Source organism: Lacerta agilis, chromosome 10 (assembly GCF_009819535.1).
Source record: "Lacerta agilis isolate rLacAgi1 chromosome 10, rLacAgi1.pri, whole genome shotgun sequence".
Taxonomy (NCBI): domain Eukaryota; kingdom Metazoa; phylum Chordata; class Lepidosauria; order Squamata; family Lacertidae; genus Lacerta; species Lacerta agilis.
In genome coordinates, this window is record NC_046321.1 from 18,417,760 (window position 1) to 18,436,146 (window position 18,387).

General features: G+C 44.7%; 1 protein-coding gene and 1 non-coding gene across 6 annotated transcripts in view; both read left to right on the forward strand.

The window, feature by feature from the left end:
• Positions 1-46: 46 nt before the first annotated feature.
• Positions 47-18,387, forward strand: part of DNM1L (dynamin 1 like) — a 45,066-nt gene continuing 26,725 nt past the window's right edge. For 2 of the 5 annotated variants that reach the window (XM_033163435.1, XM_033163440.1), the window contains exons 1-2: positions 47-318; positions 11,834-11,981. In XM_033163435.1, coding sequence (XP_033019326.1) covers positions 217-318; positions 11,834-11,981 — 250 coding nt within the window. In that variant the 5' untranslated portion in view covers positions 47-216. The remainder of the gene's footprint in view (positions 319-11,833; positions 11,982-18,387) is intronic. The other 3 variants (XM_033163438.1, XM_033163437.1, XM_033163439.1) reach the window with 2 other exon arrangements.
• Positions 6,564-6,635, forward strand: TRNAV-UAC. Its single transcript has one exon. It is a non-coding gene; the product is annotated as a tRNA-Val (tRNA).

The following is an 18,387-nucleotide window of genomic DNA, read 5'->3' on the forward strand; positions in this document are numbered from 1 at the left end:
ACAACTCCCGCCGTGCCCTGCGGCCGCGGGCGCCTGAGCGCAGAGGCCTCTGGGAGAGAGCGGGCCGGCGCCAATGGTCGTCGTCGGCGGCGGCGCGGGGGAAGGTGGCAACGCGAGCGCCCTTCCTCGCCGCCTCCCTCCTCCATTCATTGCCGTCGCCTGCGTCTTCCCCCGGCCCCCTCCGGAGTGGGCGCCGCCGCGGCCGCCTCCGCCGCCATGGAGGCGCTGATCCCGGTCATCAACAAGCTGCAGGACGTCTTCAACACGGTGGGCGCCGATGTCATCCAGCTGCCGCAGATCGTGGTGGTCGGGACGCAGGTGAGGCGAGCAGGCGGGCGGGCGGGGCCTGCGCCAGGGTGACCTCCTCCTCCTCGCCCGCCCAGCCCAACCCAGGGAGGGGTCGCCCTTGATGGTCCCTTGCGAGGAGGGCTGGGCGTAGGAAGCGCCCATTGGGGCTCCTCTTCGTTTTAGGATTATTCTGGTGGGAGGGTAGATTGCCCCGCAGTGTCTGGGGCGGGCGGGGGGTGGGGGAATGGACGTCGCTACTTATTGCTGCTCATGTTATGACTAGCAGCAGTTCCATTTCCCTCATGGTTTGCGCAAAAAGCGCTTTGCGACCCCTAGGCGGGTCTCTCCCCCCCCCCTCGCGCCGAGCTTCCAGGCGAAGGTCACTCCTTGGGCGAGAGACCCGGGGCTGAGAGCGAGAGAGCACGTGACGCTTCCACATAGCACCGGTTTGGTTCTCTTCTTTGCTAGTCGAGTGGCAAATGCAAAGAAGGGGAAAGGTGGCCTGTGGCCCCTTAAGAGACTGGCCGATTCGTGGCAGCTTAAAGCTTTATTTTTGGTGCCATAGCTCTGTGTGTGTCTGCGCGCGCGCGCGCGCTCTTAGCTGGAACAGACTAGCCCCTTTGGAATTAGTCGAATGTGTAATATGTAAGAAACAAAACAAGGGAACTGATAACGGGGGACTAGTGGGACAGGGTTGTGCCTTCGATGTGAAGCTTCTTCCCAGGGTTATCTGGCTGGCTGCTGTGGGAAGTGGTGTGTGATCCAAGAAAGCAATTTTGAGGTCATCTTTATTATTATTCACAGCATAATAATAATTTTATTATTTATACCCCTCTCATCTCTGGGTGGCTTACAGCACATATAAAAATATAACAAAACATCAAACATTTTAAAAAATCAGAGAAGTTATTAATCATGTAGATTTGAGGAAATATTTAAACTCCCACTGTTTTCGGAATTGGTCTGGCCTCATGTATGCTGACCCTACATAAAGGGTGTTGTCCTCACAACAACCCAGAAAAGTAGGCCACCATGCTGCTTTTTTACAAACCAGGGAACTAACTACCTTGTCCGTTCAGTTGAGATTGATTCTGAACACAGACATATACACTATCCAAATCCTGTTGCACCCTCTGTACTACTGAATTGATTATTTGGGGTTGAATGGTGAGAGGTGATAATGCAAGCTAGAGGGTTTAAGGAAGTATCCAGATAATGGTTTAGAGCGGGGGTCAGGAACCTGCGGCTCCGGAGCCGCATGTGGCTCTTTTAGAGCTTTGCCGCGGCTCCGGGGCGGGGAAATGGTGGGGGGCGCTGCGCCTGTGGCCCGCCTGCGCCCCCTGCCTGGCTTTTGGGATCGGCAGCAGGGCGCGGAGTGGTGGAGAAAGCAGCATCCCGGCTGCTTTCTCCACTCTGCGCCCTCCCGCCGATCTCAAAAGCAGGCTTTTGGGATCGGCAGCAGGGCGCGGGGTGGAGAAAGCAGTGGGGACGCACCTTTCTCCACCCCTCGCCCTGTGTGCCGATCCCAAAATGGGATCCGCGGCTGGGCGCAGGGTGGAGAGAGCTGCATCCCGGCTGCTTTCTCCACTCTGCGCCCTCCCGCCGATCTCAAAAGCAGGCTTTTGGGATCGGCAGCAGGGCGCGGGGTGGAGAAAGCAGTGGGGACGCACCTTTCTCCACCCCTCGCCCTGTGTGCCGATCCCAAAATGGGATCCGCGGCTGGGCGCAGGGTGGAGAGAGCTGCATCCCGGCTGCTTTCTCCACTCTGCGCCCTCCCGCCGATCTCAAAAGCAGGCTTTTGGGATCGGCAGCAGGGCGCAGGGTGGAGAAAGCAGTGGGGATGCACCTTTCTCCACCCCTCGCCCTGTGTGCCGATCCCAAAATGGGCGCAGGGTGGAGAGAGCAGCCTGCATCCCGGCTGCTTTCTCCACCCCGCGCCCTCCCGCCGATCTCAAAAGCAGGCTTTTGGGATCGGCGGCTGGGCGCGGGGTGGTGGAGAAAGCAGCCGGGATGCTGCTTTCTCCACCACCCCACGCCCTGTGCTCATCCCGCTTGCTTTGAAGGGAGCTGGGGACAGGGGTGAAAGCTCACCCCTCCTCCCCAGCTCCCTTCAGAGCAAGCGGGGATGAGCCATTGTGAAGGGGTGCATGGTGCCCCTTCAGAGCGGCTTATCCCCGTTTTTTGAAAGGGAGCCTGGGAGAAGGGGTGAGCGTTCACCCCTTGCCCCCAGCTCCCTTCACAGCAAGCGGGGATGAGCTGTTCTGAAGGGGTGCATGGCTTCTCCTCCGAAGCTGCAGCCAGAGCGCTCCGCTTTTCCATCGGGGGAGGGAGGAAGAGGAAAGAGCAGCCCGGGCTGCTCTTTCTCCTCTGAAGCTGCAGCCAGAGCGCTCTGCTTTTCCGTGGGGGCGGGGGGGGGAGAGCAAAGAGCAGAACAGGGCGTCGGCGAGGGGCAGAGGGCTGCCCCAACCCCAATACGCAGGCAGAGCCCTTGAGCTTCTCTTCAACATCCCTTTACTGGCCCACACACACACACAAAACAGCCTCTGGCTTGATTCAACACACACACACACAGCCCTTGACTTGATTGAACATACACACACAGCACAGCTCTTGAGTTTATTCAACACCCCCGCCCCTTTGATTCAACACCCCCGTACACACACGCGCACACCTTGACTTGATTCAACACACATACACACCCCCTGAGTTTATTCAACACCCCCTTTATTTGATTCAAAACAAACACACACACACACACCCCTACATGCACACCTTGACTTCATTCAACACCCAGGAGAGCAAGCCCAAGCTTGCTCAGAATACGAGAGGGTTTTGTATTTGGGGCATCAAAAGCAGCAAAGCATACATGCATTTGGGACCATATGGGGTGCATCTCTCTCCCCTCATTAGAGAATAATAACTGGGACTAGCCATCAAAAGTCACAGATCAGACATGCTCATATTTTTCATTGATATAGCAGCTATAGCAGCTGACTGCACGATCCTGTATATATAGCATTAAGATAAGAAACAATATATGCAGTGTTATATTTGTTTTAAATGTCGCAATGGTTTTGCGGCTCCCAGGTTTTTTTTTTTCCCTTTGGAAATGGGTCCAAGTGGCTCTTTTTGTCTTAAAGGTTGCAGACCCCTGGTTTAGAGACATGATACGGTTCTGCTGCTAAAACTGAGCAGGGCCTTGTCCTTTCATCTGCCTGTCTTGGTGATGAGCTGAGAACCATACATGAGCCTCTCAGCTTTTCCAAGGAAGGGTGTGGTGTAAAAACAGTCATCAATACACAAAGGATGAGAACCTGGAAACAATGTGTTTTAATTGATGTGAGGTATCAGGTGTGTCGGTGGGTGGGTGGGAATTAAAGAAAACAATTAAGATTTGAGAATAAGAAAAGTCAGAAGGTTTGTAGGCATGGGGTTATCAGGATGATAATGTGAAGGGAATGGGAATCAGTGGCAGACTATTATCAGGGCTGTATGTACATCATACTTTAAAAAAAAACCTTCCATTGTTAAGAGAAGCTGAATTCTATGAACTGTATACATCAATGTGCTTTTTTTGTTTTTGCAAAATATCAGTCTGCATTAGGGGGCTATTTTGATGTAATTTACTCTAGATTTCATAGTCATGGCAGGAGCTAGGATATTGAAGTATCTTCCCCCTTCCTCCAGTTCTCTGAAACTCAGCCGTGTATCTGACTTCTGATATATCAGCTCACAAGCTGTGAGATATCAGCTCATATATATGTGTGAGTAGTAAAGGATCCTAACTCTGCTTTTACCTATTAAATATAGAGTGTAATTTATACATATATACACTTTTTATACATGTTGCTGTTTTTATTCAGGTCTAGGAGAACGTCTGCTGGTAAATTCCATATCTTTTCTGCTGGGATGTAGGTCCCCATTGAGCTCAGTGTAACTATCTTATAGATAAACAAACTTTAGCCATATGGTTTCCAATATGGACTGTAAAATGTAAGCTTTTCTTGAGTTCTGTGACCTTACTGCCCAGGGATGGGAATCCTCAATAGCTCGACCTGTATCTGCTCCCCCATCTAGACAGGTTTAACTAGAGCCCCGGGGGACACTCAGTTTTAACTTCCCTTATTTTTGTCCTGATTTATATCTCCACACCCCACACCCCCAGAGGTCATTGTTCCTTTCCTCTCTTCCCTGTTATTTTTTGGAATGCTCTTTTGAAAAGGACCATGTGGGAAATAGTGTAATAAGCTGTTCTGTCTTTTATCCAAGCTCTTTCCCCCATTCATTTATGATTTTTGTGCAATTGGTTTGGTTGACCTTCTTTGGTGGATAGGTGTGCCTTTCAAAAAATGCCAGCTCCCTTGCGCTCAAAATAGCTACACTGTGATCCAAGCTGCTATCATGGGAATAATTTTGCAGGTACATTTGAAGCTTCTTATACTGACATTGTTTCATTGAGAACCATGTAGTCAACATAACTTGGGGTTATACCCAATGCTGCTTTTCCAGCAGCACAGCAGACTTTTGCTTGTGCAAAGTAAATTTCCCTCATTCAGGAATTTAGTATAGTGCTAATTGGGTATGTGTGCATGGAATGTGGTCCACTCATGTGGCAAGACTTCCCCTCTCTCATTCCCCACTCCCCAGAGCAGGTTTAGGGGGTGGGGTGGGGAGTCCTGTTGTGTGAGAAGATCTCATTCTGTCCATGTAGCAACTTAGTTGAATTCTGTCCATTGAGAACAATTCCTGGTTCCCCATTTTTAGTATCATGTTTTCAGTTTATAGAACAGTGCAATCCTATGCATGTTTACTCAAAATTAAGATACATCTCTGCTGTCATCAAGATCATCCCATTATAGGATAAAAAGAGGAAAATGTGCCCTCTGCTTGTTATTTATCATTGTAATTTAATTTAAAGTTGGCTGTACTCCATTCATCTAGAGCAGGCACCCCCAAACTCGGCCCTCCAGCTGTTTTGGGACTACTACCATCAACCCTAACTAACAGGACCAGTGATCAGGGATGATGGGAATTGTAGTCCCAAAACAGCTGGAGGGCCGAGTTTGGGGATGCCTGATTTAGAGGGAAGATAAAACATACACTCGCTCTATCAGGCATGTGAAGCAGGACTTGTGTTTTCCTATGTCTGCTTCTGGATGCATTAAGTGGGCATTTATAGTTGTGTTCCTCTGCTTAGAGTTGCTCTGGTATCTTTGAAGAATTAGTGGGAATTAGTGGGTAGGATGAGAGATGATCTTGCTTGTAAATAGGCACACTTCTAGTTGCCAGTTGCAAGTCAGAAATTGTGTGCTGATGACCAGGAAGGAAAGCTCGCGCTCTCTCTCTCTCTCTCTCTCTCTCTCTCTGTCACACACTTACACTCACACACACTGCACTTCCTTTTACATTGGGTTTTTTTTAAAAAAAATCTTTCTTCACCTTTACAGTCCTGTTTGGTAGTTTGGGCTTGGAGAGTGTGAATGACCTGAGGTTATCACTCAGTGAGTGTCTCAGCCAAGGTGGGTTGTGTGTTGAAACTGGAACTCTACATTTCTAGACTTGGTCAAAGGGTTGAGACATGCAGAACTGCAAGTTCTAAAACAAGTTTATTGGAGTTCTAGTAGGATACACTAATGGGTAGCGCATTTTGCTTTCAAATCCAGATAATCTTTCTATTTAAGATGAATCTCTTGTTTACATCTTTATCTCAATATACTCTTTTTCTTGTACTGGGGTTTCTTTATTCTAATGCATTTGCAACATGAAATCTTGTTACCCTTGGATGTTGCTTAATCTTGCATTAAATATTTTTTGTTTCCCCCCTGCATGCCTTCCTTCCCCCATGCCTCTCCTTGCTTCATGCTTCACTGATACTACTTTTCTTTGGAAATATGCTCTGTTGAACTTAAGTGACCTAATTTTTATTCTCTGTAGGCATGGTTTAGTCCTACTTAGAAAGTGTTTCCCAGTTGGAATTGGAGTAGTATTACACAGAGGTCCTTGACTTACTTTTTTTGCTATATTCTATGCAGATAAAAAATTAATGTTACAACTCATTTTTTTAAGATCGGGTGAACTCCGTTTAGTCGTTGACAGATCTAGGACTCTTTCCAGTGTATGTTGGGGAAACGCAATGAAGCACCTGGCTGGCATAATCTTCCCCCTCATGGTTGCTTTTGAGGAATTGTGCTTTGCCCGTTCCATGGATGTACACATGCAAGTGGAGGCTATCCCATTTTTTTTCAAGTGTTGGAGGAACGCACATCAGGAAGAGAAGGGGTGTAGCTCAGTGGTAGAGCATTTGTTTTACATGCAGAACGTCCCAGGTTCAATCCCTGGCATTTCCAGGTTGGGCAGGATCCCATCTGCACTATACAGTGCATTTAAGCAGTATTATGCCACTTTAAACAGTCATGGCTCCTCCCCCCCAATAATGGGAACTGTAGTTTAAGGATGCTGAGAGTTGTTAGGAGACCTCTGTTCCTTTCACAGAGCTACTTCTTCCCAGAGAACTCTGGAAATTGGTTTTTCAGCCAAGAGAGACTCCCTCTTCCTGAATGACGCTCCGTGGTTAAAAACGTATCATCAGTATTTCTGTCTACATTGATAGGGAAAACCAGGCTTACTTTTTGATATCTTCTAAATTGGAAGAGTTAAAGTTGGTAGGCCTCTACAGTATCACTTTACCTGGGCGAGGAATCTTTAATTCTTTTCATGCGTGCCAGATAGATGCTTGAAATGGCCTGAAGCTTAGGCCTGTGAGGTTCCTGTCACAACACTTTAAAAAATGTCTTCAGGTGGGTCAAGAAGTAGAGGCACTATGTAGGCTCTCTATGCATGTTTAGGAATAGAGGTAGTAAAAAAAAAAAGCTAAAAAGCTGAAATGCAGAGCAGATGATAAATTATTCTTAAAAAATTGAATTGTGAGGATTTTCCACATTTCAGCTCTTTTTTAAAAATCTAAAAATCTAAATTTAATGCCAATATATTATAAACTTGACCAATTTTTATTGAATGTAATCCATCTATTGAACACATTAAGCTAAAGGGCTGGTTCACACATAATGCTAATGCATGGTTTATTCAGCCAAAGTGTGGTTTGTAGCAGAGCCGACCAGACTAACCATGATTTGTTTTTTGGCCCCAAACTATGGTGTGAAACAATGGCTTACTGGTTTATGAACCATGGCGTGTTAACTATCATTTGGCATCACAGTACAGGCAGTGATCATTTTAAATTGAGTATAATGGACGTGTGTCCGCTGACCTGTGGATCCTTTTGGACCCCAAAGAGGGAGGAATGGGGGCAGGGCGTGCTCTGCTGATGCATCCCTCGCGGAAATGGGGAATTGCCTGCATGTCAAAACCCAACAGCCTTTCTAAAACAGGCTATGTTTGATTTGATTATTTAATTTCTGTACCTCTTAATGGTATACAGAAAGCTGAATCAGAAACAGACAAATTAAAATATTACAAAAATACAGTTACATATTAGAATGTTGTTGTTCAGTCGTTCAGTTGTGTCCGACTCTTCGTGACCCCATGGACCAGAGCACGCCAGGCACGCCTATCTTTCATTGCCTCCCGCAGTTTGGCCAAACTCATGCCAGTCGCTTCGAGAACACTGTCCAACCATCTCATCCTCTGTCGTCCCCTTCTACTTGTGCCCTCCATCTGTCCCAACATCAGGGTCTTTTCTAGGGAGTCTTCTCTTCTCATGTGGTGGCCAAAGTACCAAAGAATGTTACATTAATACAAATATATATACATGGGTTCTCACACAGGGTCCATGCTACGGCAGCATGTGGCAAGAACAGCTGTAGAAAACTAACCAAGATATGGAGAAACAAGCCTGCCTTGTGGTTGGTTGAAGTAACCATGGTTAAAACAGATCATGACTTTGCATTATATGCAGACATAACCACAGACTGCTTTTCTTTATGTGAAAATAAAATCCTGGAAGGCAGTCAGTCTTCAAATGAAGGATTTTGTTTATATACAGTTCCTTATTTATACAGAGAGAGTCAAATTCATGAATTTCCAGTAAAAAGTCATTAATTTCACACTCTCATCCTGAACACTAACCAAATGTAATTCTGTTGTGCAAAATACACGTGAGTTGCATTTACAAACGTTTTGAAATACGTTGCAAGTCAGTTTGCATTAATTGTTAAAGCAACAAATTAAAATGTGTGTTTTAGAAAATGTGTTAATTCCAGAATGGATAACTTTGTTTGAATCAATGATTTAAGTAGGTATCTTTAATACCAATTTGAACCAGGACCGGTACTTTATTACAGTGTAATTCTATGCATGTTGACTCAGAAGTAAGCCCCATTGAATGGTGTGGGGCTCACTGTGAGGAAAGAATCCTCCCCAACCTGGCGCCCTTCAGATATTTTGGACTACGACTCCAGTCAGCTCCAGCCATTCATCTGGCAATTCTCAGCCTGGCAGAATAAAATCTAATTGCTGATCTCAGTTTAACAGGCCTGGTAAATTTCCTTGAAAAGCTTGGGTTTCTTCTTTTTACGTTCTTGCAAGATGATGCTTTTCCTGTTCTGGTCTATAAGTCGAGGAAGAGCAGCAAAGTGAAACTGACACTAATTATCTGTTTATATTGCAAATTCTCCACAGCTTGAGTGTGCGTGGTTCCAGTTGAGCTGTGTGCTACAGTGAGTTGACAGTGTGCTACAGATTCACACTGCTTCAGTTCGTCTGTTGTAACTAGTTGGGCATAGACACGTTCTATTCTAGGGTGCATTAAGAAGGTGTGACAGCTGCTATTTCCCCCTTTCTTGCTGCCAAGGTTGCCCCCATTCATTGTATGGAGGAGTGTTGCTGAAATCCAGATAAAGACTGTTGATGAAAATGTATAATCTTATTACTAAAGAGTCTTCTGTTCTAGCAGGCTTTTGTTGTATGAGGAAGATAATGGCTTTTAAACTTGATTTTTAACTGCTGATCTTGTTTACTTTGTTTGTTTGTTTTATGAAATTGTAATTTTAAATGTTGTACACCATGCTTTGAATTGTGTTTTTTTTGCACCAGAAAGGTTGTATGTAAATAGTTTAACTGATAAATAAAACCCTTTTTTCTTGAAAATCTGTTTTGTCAGTAACCAAGGAAATGGCAGGTTGATGTATCCTCAGTGTAACTACAGGTGCTTAATTAAGTTGATAGTGGCATCGTAGAGTTGGAAGGGACCCCAAGATCTGCTCCTTAAGAACCCTCAGGGTGTTAAAGGAGTAGATTCCTCCTCCCCAACATACTGATCACTCTGCAGCGGAGGGGACTAACTTGTGCCCCTCAGTGGACTCTCACTTCTCATCACCGCAGCCAGCATGGCTAATAGTTGGGGATGATGGGAGCTGTAGTCCAACAACATCTGGAGGGCCACAGCTTAGCCACACCTGCCCAGCAATTTTATTTATTTATTGTTGAGGAATCCAATGACTTTCTTAGAAGCCTTTAACCAACTTCGTAAATAAGTCCTTGCAAAAAATGTAATAGTCTGCTAGGGGCTAGCAAAGGACAGAGGGAGTGAGTCATTTTTGCGCCAGGCACCTGTTTTCTATGAAATATTCCACGTGGTTTCAGTCTTGGGTGCAGAGGAGGGTTGGAGCACTCCATCCATCCATCCTGCCCTCTTGTCATTTGTTGTTGCTTACAGCTACCAGGCTAGTGCTGAAATACAAAACTGCCTTTAACTGATTGAAAGACGGGGTGCAAATTGCTGCAGACATAATACCTTGCCTTTTAAGAACTACCCCTTTAATAGCAAGTAGAATAAATGCATACAGAGGAACCTTGGTTCTCAAACTTAATTCATTCTGGGAGTCCGTTTGACTCCTGAAACTGTTCAAAAACCAAGGTGCGTCTTCCGATTGGCTGCAGGAGCTTTCTGCACTCAAGCGGAAGCTGCTTTGGATGTTCAGCTTCCAAAAAAAGTTCGAAAACCAGAACACTTATTTCTGGGTTTTTGGCCTTTGGGAGCCAAAACATACAAGTACCAAGGCATTCAAGAACCAAGGTATGACTGTAGTTACCAGTACTTGGAAGTCCCACTACTGCTTCATGAACTGGGGAAGTGAGTACAAGCAGTTGTTGTCTATGTTTGTGTGTATATATCAATGTGTGTGCACACACAGTCTTGGGGCTGCCGCCCCTGTTTGCATTGCTCACCAAGCCTCACGGCCTCCTCCCCGTGACCCATTTATATTGATACAAATGGAGATTTTGAAGCCAGGCCAGGCCAGGCCAGGCCCAAGTTGTCATTTAGGGCTTTAAAGGTTAAAATCAGTTCCTGGAATTGAGCCCAGAAACTAATTTGCAGTCAGTGTACTTTATGCTCAGTTTGAGTAAGGAGATTTATTAGAGCTTATTGGAAGTATATGTTAACACGTTTTGGAGTAATGAGGATCACTGTAAGGATAGATTACATCAGAGATGGGGAACCCGTGGTCCTTAAGAAGTTGGACTCAAACTCCCATTTGCCCCTGCCAACATGGTCAGAGGCGAGGGATAGTTTGAGTTGGGTTAGACCAGGGGTCAGCAACCTTTTTCAGCCGTGGGCCGGTCCACCGTCCCTCAGACCATGTGGTGGGCCGGACTATATTTTGAAAAAAATAATGAACGAATTCCTATGCTCCACTAATAACCCAGAGATACATTTTAAATAAAAGGACACATTCTACTCATGTAAAAACACGCTGATTCCCGGACTGTCCGTGGGCCAGATTTAGAAGGTGATTGGGCCACATCCGCCCTGCGGGCCTTAGGTTGCCTACCCCTGGGTTAGACTGTAACTAAATACAGTTAGCTTTGTAATATTTTTCAGTGACCTTTTTATGCTTTCTTAAACTCAAAGCTCTCTGGCATATAAGATTGTGAGTGCCTTTAAAAAAATCATAGCTGAGTTCTGATAGTTCTTGGATTGCTTCAGAGTATTATGATCCGTAATTAGCTGCTTCTGATAGGTCGGCCTGTTAGTACTGCAGCAAATGTTCATCAAAATTATTGATGAAATTATTTAATTATAGTTGCAAGAAGGATTAATCACATGTAATGATGTACTTGCATTAGCGCCCCATCTTTTAAATGTTGATTTCCCCCCTGCTTTTCTTGGGGCTCTTTCTGAGGCTTTTTCTCCCTCCCCTGTTGTACTCACTGTAGAGTTGGGAACAGAGTCTGGTCTTGCACACTTCCTCTCCCACTTTCCAACCCCATCTGTTGTTTTACTTGATCTAGGGGGGAAGCTACCCCCCCCCGGCTACACCCATGCCTAGGAGGCAGCTATAGCTTCATTCCCTTTCATGTTAGATTTTCATGAAATGCTATGATGGGATAAAAGCAGAATTGCCAACAGAGGGCAGTCTAGATCTATTGCAACAGACAGATCCTTCTTTTTCCCCAAAGCCTGATTTTTTGGGGGGAAGGTTTGTATTTACACCTGTCCACAATCTATGAAACTCTGTCATTTGTTCAAGGCTATTGGAATAGTAGAATCAGTATGCAAGTCCTTTGCTTCCTTTTCTGTTTTCAGAGCAGTGGGAAAAGTTCTGTGCTGGAAAGTCTGGTGGGGAGAGACCTGCTCCCACGAGGCACAGGGATCGTCACCCGGCGCCCTCTCATCCTGCAGCTGGTTAACGTTTCTGCAGAGGATCTTCGGAAAAAAACTGGAGACGAAAACGGTAAGGGCTGTTCATAATGGGATGCGATCCGTAAAAGGAAACTACTGTTCAGTTGCCGTTATACAGTCATGCCAAGTAAAGAAATAGCCAACATTTTAATTTTAATCCAGGGCCTGCGTGTCTTTCACATTTTTCACCCTTTTTATATCCTGAGGACAAGGCCCGGCTGTTTTGGATTTGTACCACCTGCACAACAAGGAAAGCTTGCTTGTGCCCTTGCCATTCCTGTGGGCGGTATTACTGTTACTCGCTCATAGCATTCAGCAATTTTAGAACTGAAGTTGTGTGTCTTCTATTTACAGCTGCCTCATTTTGGGGTAGTGGGGTACATCACAATTACGCTTAGCATTTTAATGGAATGCATAGGAAGTTGCCTTATACCAAGCCAGAACATTGGTCTGTCTAGCTCAGCGTTGTCAACGCTGATTGGCTGCGGCTCTCCAAGGTTTCAGACAGGAGATGCTTCTAGTTCTACCTGGAGATGCTGCGGATCGAATTTAGGGCCTTAGCAGATGCTCTGTGACTGAGCTATACCCCTTTCCTTTTTTTTTTTTTTTATAAGAATTTATTGGCATTTTTCTATAACAAACATATACCCACACCCACACCTACAATTAAACAAATGCAAAACAGATAAAACAAATACAAACAATGTCAAGCTTTCTTATTGCATCCTTCTAGAAGAAAAAAAAAATTTTCTAATTCCATATCTTGACTTTTGACTTCCCCTGCCTTTTCACCTTCGAGTTTGTATCCTTGATCTATTTTATAACCATTTCTCCTACAACAAAAAACATTAACTTCAATTGCATAATTACATTCAATTATATCTTCAACATTTACTAAAAATGCATCATCATAATAATACCTCACCATTTAATCTTCTAAATCCATAAACTTAATCCACTTAAATTCACTTTGCTTATACTCCACCTCATAGATCTTCGCAAATCATTCGCATCTAATCTATCTCTTCTATCCTTAAGGTTGCTGCTAGTAACGTAAAAACTTGAAATATCTCCTTTCATGTTCAAATAAAAAATATAACAAAGTGTTGTTGACAGTATTCACCCTCCGATTTCAATTTACCATATCAGGCTACTTAAAGTTTTACTTAATGCTTCACCCCACACCCCCTCTGTCCATTATTCTTCTCCTGATGGCATCAGCACTGAACTTCCATATCTCTTCCCTCTCCAAGCGTCCACAGATCCAGGCACAGTCCAAACCTCTCCTTGCCGCGAGTTCAGAGGTGTCCCTCTCATCATCTCTCAGCTTCTTCGGTTCTTTGTAACATTCCTTTTCTTCTTGTAGATACCTTAATTCTCTGTCCCTGGCCCCCGAGCTCACACCTCGGGGACTGGATATACGAAATCTTAACGTCGCCTTGGGGCTGCCACCCCCAAAAGGCGAATTTCTTCTCCGAAGTAGCTCGTTCATTTCACTCCATCTTTGCATCCATCCTCTCAGCTCTTTGGCAAGGCTTTCTTCCAAAGTATCAAAAGTTTTGTTAGCCTCCTCTGTGGGCAATTGGTTCCATTTCAGACCCCCACACAAGGCTTTGACTTTTCTATAAAGCAGTTCCACCTTCAAGGCAGTGAGTCTCTGTTCGTCCGTTAGTCCAGAGTTCAGTGCCAGTTCAAGGACGAAACCCAGCATACTGGCAGAGGAGGAGGAGGCGGGTGTCATATTTCTACTCCCCTCTTTGTTCATCGCCATTTTCCTGAACTGGAGCGCAAATACCGCAACTTTAAAAGGAGATATTTTCCTCTAGTTAACTTCCCAAAAGAAAAGTTTGCCAGTCTCCTGTGTCAATTCTAAATACATTGTAACCAGTTCTGTAGCAGCAATCGCTCAAATTGGTTAGATTCTTGAGCTCGAAGGGAGGGAGGGCAGGCTGCCATTCTCCTTCCCCCCGGATCGTTCCAAAAGCACGATTTCTAATCAAATTCTTTACTCACGACCACCGGGTTCTTTTAGCTCCATTCTTCACAGGTAGAACTTGGACGCTCACCGCGGGCTCTGTCGCCGCATTTGCATCCCGGTTGGGGCATGTCCCCGAAGCCCGGCTCCGTTTGCCCTTCACCCCCACTCCCCCTTTACAGGGGGGGCAAGGGAAGGGTTCAGAGCCTCCGCGGGCGCAGCCGGGGAGCCCAGGGTGCGGGACGCTCTTCCCGCACCCCAACCGGAGCCGCGCGCTGCGGTAGCGCGGCTCCTAACCCCCGGGATGGACAAGGCGCTTCGGACCCGAAGCAGCCTTCGACCACCCGGCGATGGCGTCGCCGCCGGAAGTCCTATACCCCTTTCCTATGCTAAAAGCATTTGACAGAGATTGCTTCAGTTCTCTTTACAACAACGCTGGAAGGTAGGGCAGTATTATAATGATGTGCCTAAGGCCGCCTGGTGCAGAGGATGGCAGAAAGATGGTCCAAATCAATTGGATGATTAGCAATAGATTTGCAGGTGTTTCTGATTGCCATAAAAAATAGGAACTGAGAATCATTGCATTCACATCCATCCATCATTATTGCATGATTTTTTCACTCATCTTGGCCGAAATAATTATTTTGACAGGAGAAAATTATTCTTACAGTAACTGGATAATCTTCCTTTGTTAGAGAGATTGCTTTATTTTTGGCTTAGAATAACTGATGCCTGTTTCCTGTAATTGGTTGGAGATCTCTCAGATGTTGTTAGGGCTGGAGATGGTGGGAAGAGAACTGTGTGCACTGCGCTGAGGTTCTTAGAGGAAAGGTAGGAGATAACTGTAATAAATAAATGGATTGCAGCTCTCACTTGTTGCTACTTTATTTATTCATGTGTATCCTGCCCTTCCTTCCAAAGCAGTCTGGGGTGGGACATGCACAAGAGATAAATCAACCAAAACACCGAAAAACATCTCCAAAATAGATGCAGACTGGGAAAGATCTCTACATAAAAGTCTTGTTGGAAGATGCAGGCCTTCAGTGGGCATTGTAAAGGCAGCAAGAGGTGTTAAATAGAGGGGAGCAAATCCCAAAAGAGAGGTGCCACAACACTAAAGGCTTGATTCCTGTATTGTGCAAACTGGACTTCCTGATAAGATGGTATCTGCAGGAGGCCCTCACCAGTGAGCAACTGGGTATATAATGGGCAGGGTGACCTTCCTCTTCTAGCTGCTACACCATACCAGCTCATATGAAAACAAAAGAATTCTGAAGGAATAAAGTGACTCGGAGCCACTTGGAGTTTTTGTCGACCTGTTTCATAAGCTGCATCAGAAGCTATTTGACCTGGAAAGGAGTGGTAGTGTCTTGTCTTAACTGGTTCAAAGCTTTGTGCTCTGGTGATGCCTCCTGCTTATTTAAAAGATATTGTCCATTTTCCTTTGAGATCACCAAAGCTTCCATCTTCCCTTGAATATCCATGATTTTAATTGAGGGAAGGAAAGAGATTGTGTGGAACCTTTTCTAATTATAGGAACAATTAAACCTTTAACAATATGTTAAGATGATTCAGTGCTTTTTCCAGTTCCTGTTTTTGATTTAAATATCTGTAAAGCTGCCATGTAATAATTACATTCTGAAAATAATGACCTGAAATCTTTGCCTGCCTTTGCAAACTGCATGTAATAATTGCCAACGCTTGGAGGAACCATTTTGCAGTGCAGTGTTGGATTTGTGTACACCTGTAAATCTATTTGAGTCTTTGGAATAAATCTTAGCCTGCTTGCTGTGTTTGTGCTGGATTATTTGAAAGGAGAATCCTCACAAATAATCCACTAACACCTGCCAGTTGATATGTAGTCAGGTTTATTACCCACACCCTACTTAAGCTGCCTCTAACAACAACAGGGATTTGGGGAATTATTTGTTTTGAAAGCATCACCTTCTTTGTTTGTGGAATCCCCCAAATTCCCTTGTCTTGGCAGAATAAGAGTACAATGCAGTTGAATGAAATGGTTCACTAAAATAAACCAGAATCTATTGCATTTTTTCATGCTCTATATGTTCTCTTGGCTAGTTTGTATCTTAAGCCACACCTTTCGCCCTTAGTATGTGGTTATAATAATATTTTCCTTTTCCACAGGTGAAGGAGAGTATGGGACTTTCCGTATAACTTCCCCTTTCTATATGTTCTTTTTAATATCCAGTGCAAGCCTTTTCAGCAGGAAAGTTGACACTTCTGTGCTGTTGCCTTTATCTGTATGAAACAATGCTTGTGTTTCTTATCCTAGTAGCGTCAAACATCAGCTCATTTTCTGACTAGCTGCTGATTATACCTGTTGGTATAAAACTGTATTTGAGAGATGACAGAAAGTCAAAACGGAGGATGCCTGCTGAATTTCTGCTGGAAGCATGTTTCACAGCATGGGACCAGTGACACTAAATGCTCCATTTCCAGTTGTGGCCAGCCAGACCTCTGTAATTTATAGCATTCCTCCAGATAACCTACAGATGGCCCCAAAGGCATCCTAGACCCAAGTTGTTTAAGGCAAAATGACATCATAGAATCAAATGCACAGCCTGCCATGATGACACCATGTCATTTTCTGTCACTGCTTCTTGTTGGCTCCCGGATTCAAAGGATGTGATAACCAGGAGCCTGGTCTTTGTGCTCATCTTTCTTTCGCTTGGTTTGGGTAGAGGAGATGGGAATAAGCAAGGGATTTTCTCTTCTGGTCTTCCAGGTCCAAGCAATAAAAAGAGGAAGTATGCTTGTGTGGAGAGAAAGGGGGTTATTTCTTTATTTGTCCTTTCAACAAAGCCCAACTTCCATTCCAATGGTTTTCTTGAACCCATTCCACTGTCACAATTTAATATCACCTATAACCTATGAAGCCTTAACTTACCAACAACCCTTGTAACTATAGGCATATTAAAAAGCCAGCCAAGTGCAGTTATAGTATTTAACAAATGTATTAGTGTTTGTTTATGACTGTATTATGCAGTATACAAACTTATGCACTTACCTTAATGTAAGCACATTTTAAATGGATATACACTTTGCTAACTGTTAAATACCAAAAAGTTAATTTTACACTACTAAACCAAGAGGAAGCAGTTAGGTGCCCTCTTGAAGCTCTTTTGCCAAATTGCCCTTGTACTTACTCCACCCCAGTTAAGTCTCACCAATGCTATAACTGATGGCTTTTGTTGAAGCTTCTGATTCAACCTGTACTGAAGGCAGCCTTGTTCAGGGAAGTTTTTAATGTTTGATATTTTATTGTGCTTTTAATTCTGTTGGGAGCCACCCAGAGTGGTTGGGGAAACCCAGCCAGATGGGCAGGATATAAATAAATAAAAGTATTATTATTATTATTATTATTATTATTATTATTATTTATTATTATTATTATTAACTGACCTACTGAAGTGCAGGGGACCCCCCCCCCGGTCCTGTCCTGGAATCTTTTTCTGTTTCTCCGGACATGAGAGCCAGGCATTCCTAACTGCCTCTCACTTCTCCTTCCCCCCTCATCTCTTCAGCCTAAGCCCCGTAATTCATCTAACCCAGCACATCTTTGGCCACCAAGCTACTTTGCTTGCCTTTAAGGTCTTCTTTCTTCTTCTTTGATGCTCTCTGCTGCCTCCTCCTTCTGGCTGTCCAGCCCAAGTGCCAACCAGCCTGGACTGACCATCCCAACTAATTGCTGCTGACCAGTACCTGGCCATATATATGCTTCTTCTGTCCCCTCTAGTCATGCCCCAGCCAATTACACTGTCTGACTAAATATTCTAAACCTGCAGCCACCAACCAGAACATGCCTGTCTTCTATCACTTTGCATACTGAGAGTTCTGTCTCCAACCCCTCCTCAAGTGTCAGGTAAGGAGCCCCAGGGACAGTTAAACTGACCTTCACCTGAACAGGCAGAAGGCTTCCCCCATCAGATGCATTACAGTGCATAATATCACAATACAAATGCTAGCATGCATTACACATTACCCTTTAAAACACAGTTTAAACAAGCAGGGTTTCTTCACAGCTCTCAGGGTTGCTTTTACAGTTCATGGGCCTTCATATCATTGCTGCTAGAATGCATTGCCCCTTACAAATAAGATTTCCCCAGGAATGAGGCAAGCCGTACGGATTTCTGCATTGCATTCAAAACCCACCGCATTTCCATTCTTCCTCAACCTCTGCTCTCGTAGGAAATAGTCTCAGGCAGTCTCACAGGAAGAAGCCCAAGGGGTGATGGTGTAGCAGTGGCCCAGAGGGGCCACAATGAATATGATAATGTGAACCCCAATAAATCCTTTAATATGCTTTTATAGAGAATTATGGTAACCTGCTGCTTTCAGGAACAGATGATTTTGGCAAGATGCCATCTCACACCGAGATAGAAGAACAAGCAAATATTCAATCATAAAGATGCATTCATAAGCTAGAACATAAGTTGATACATGAAAATGGCTACACGTAACA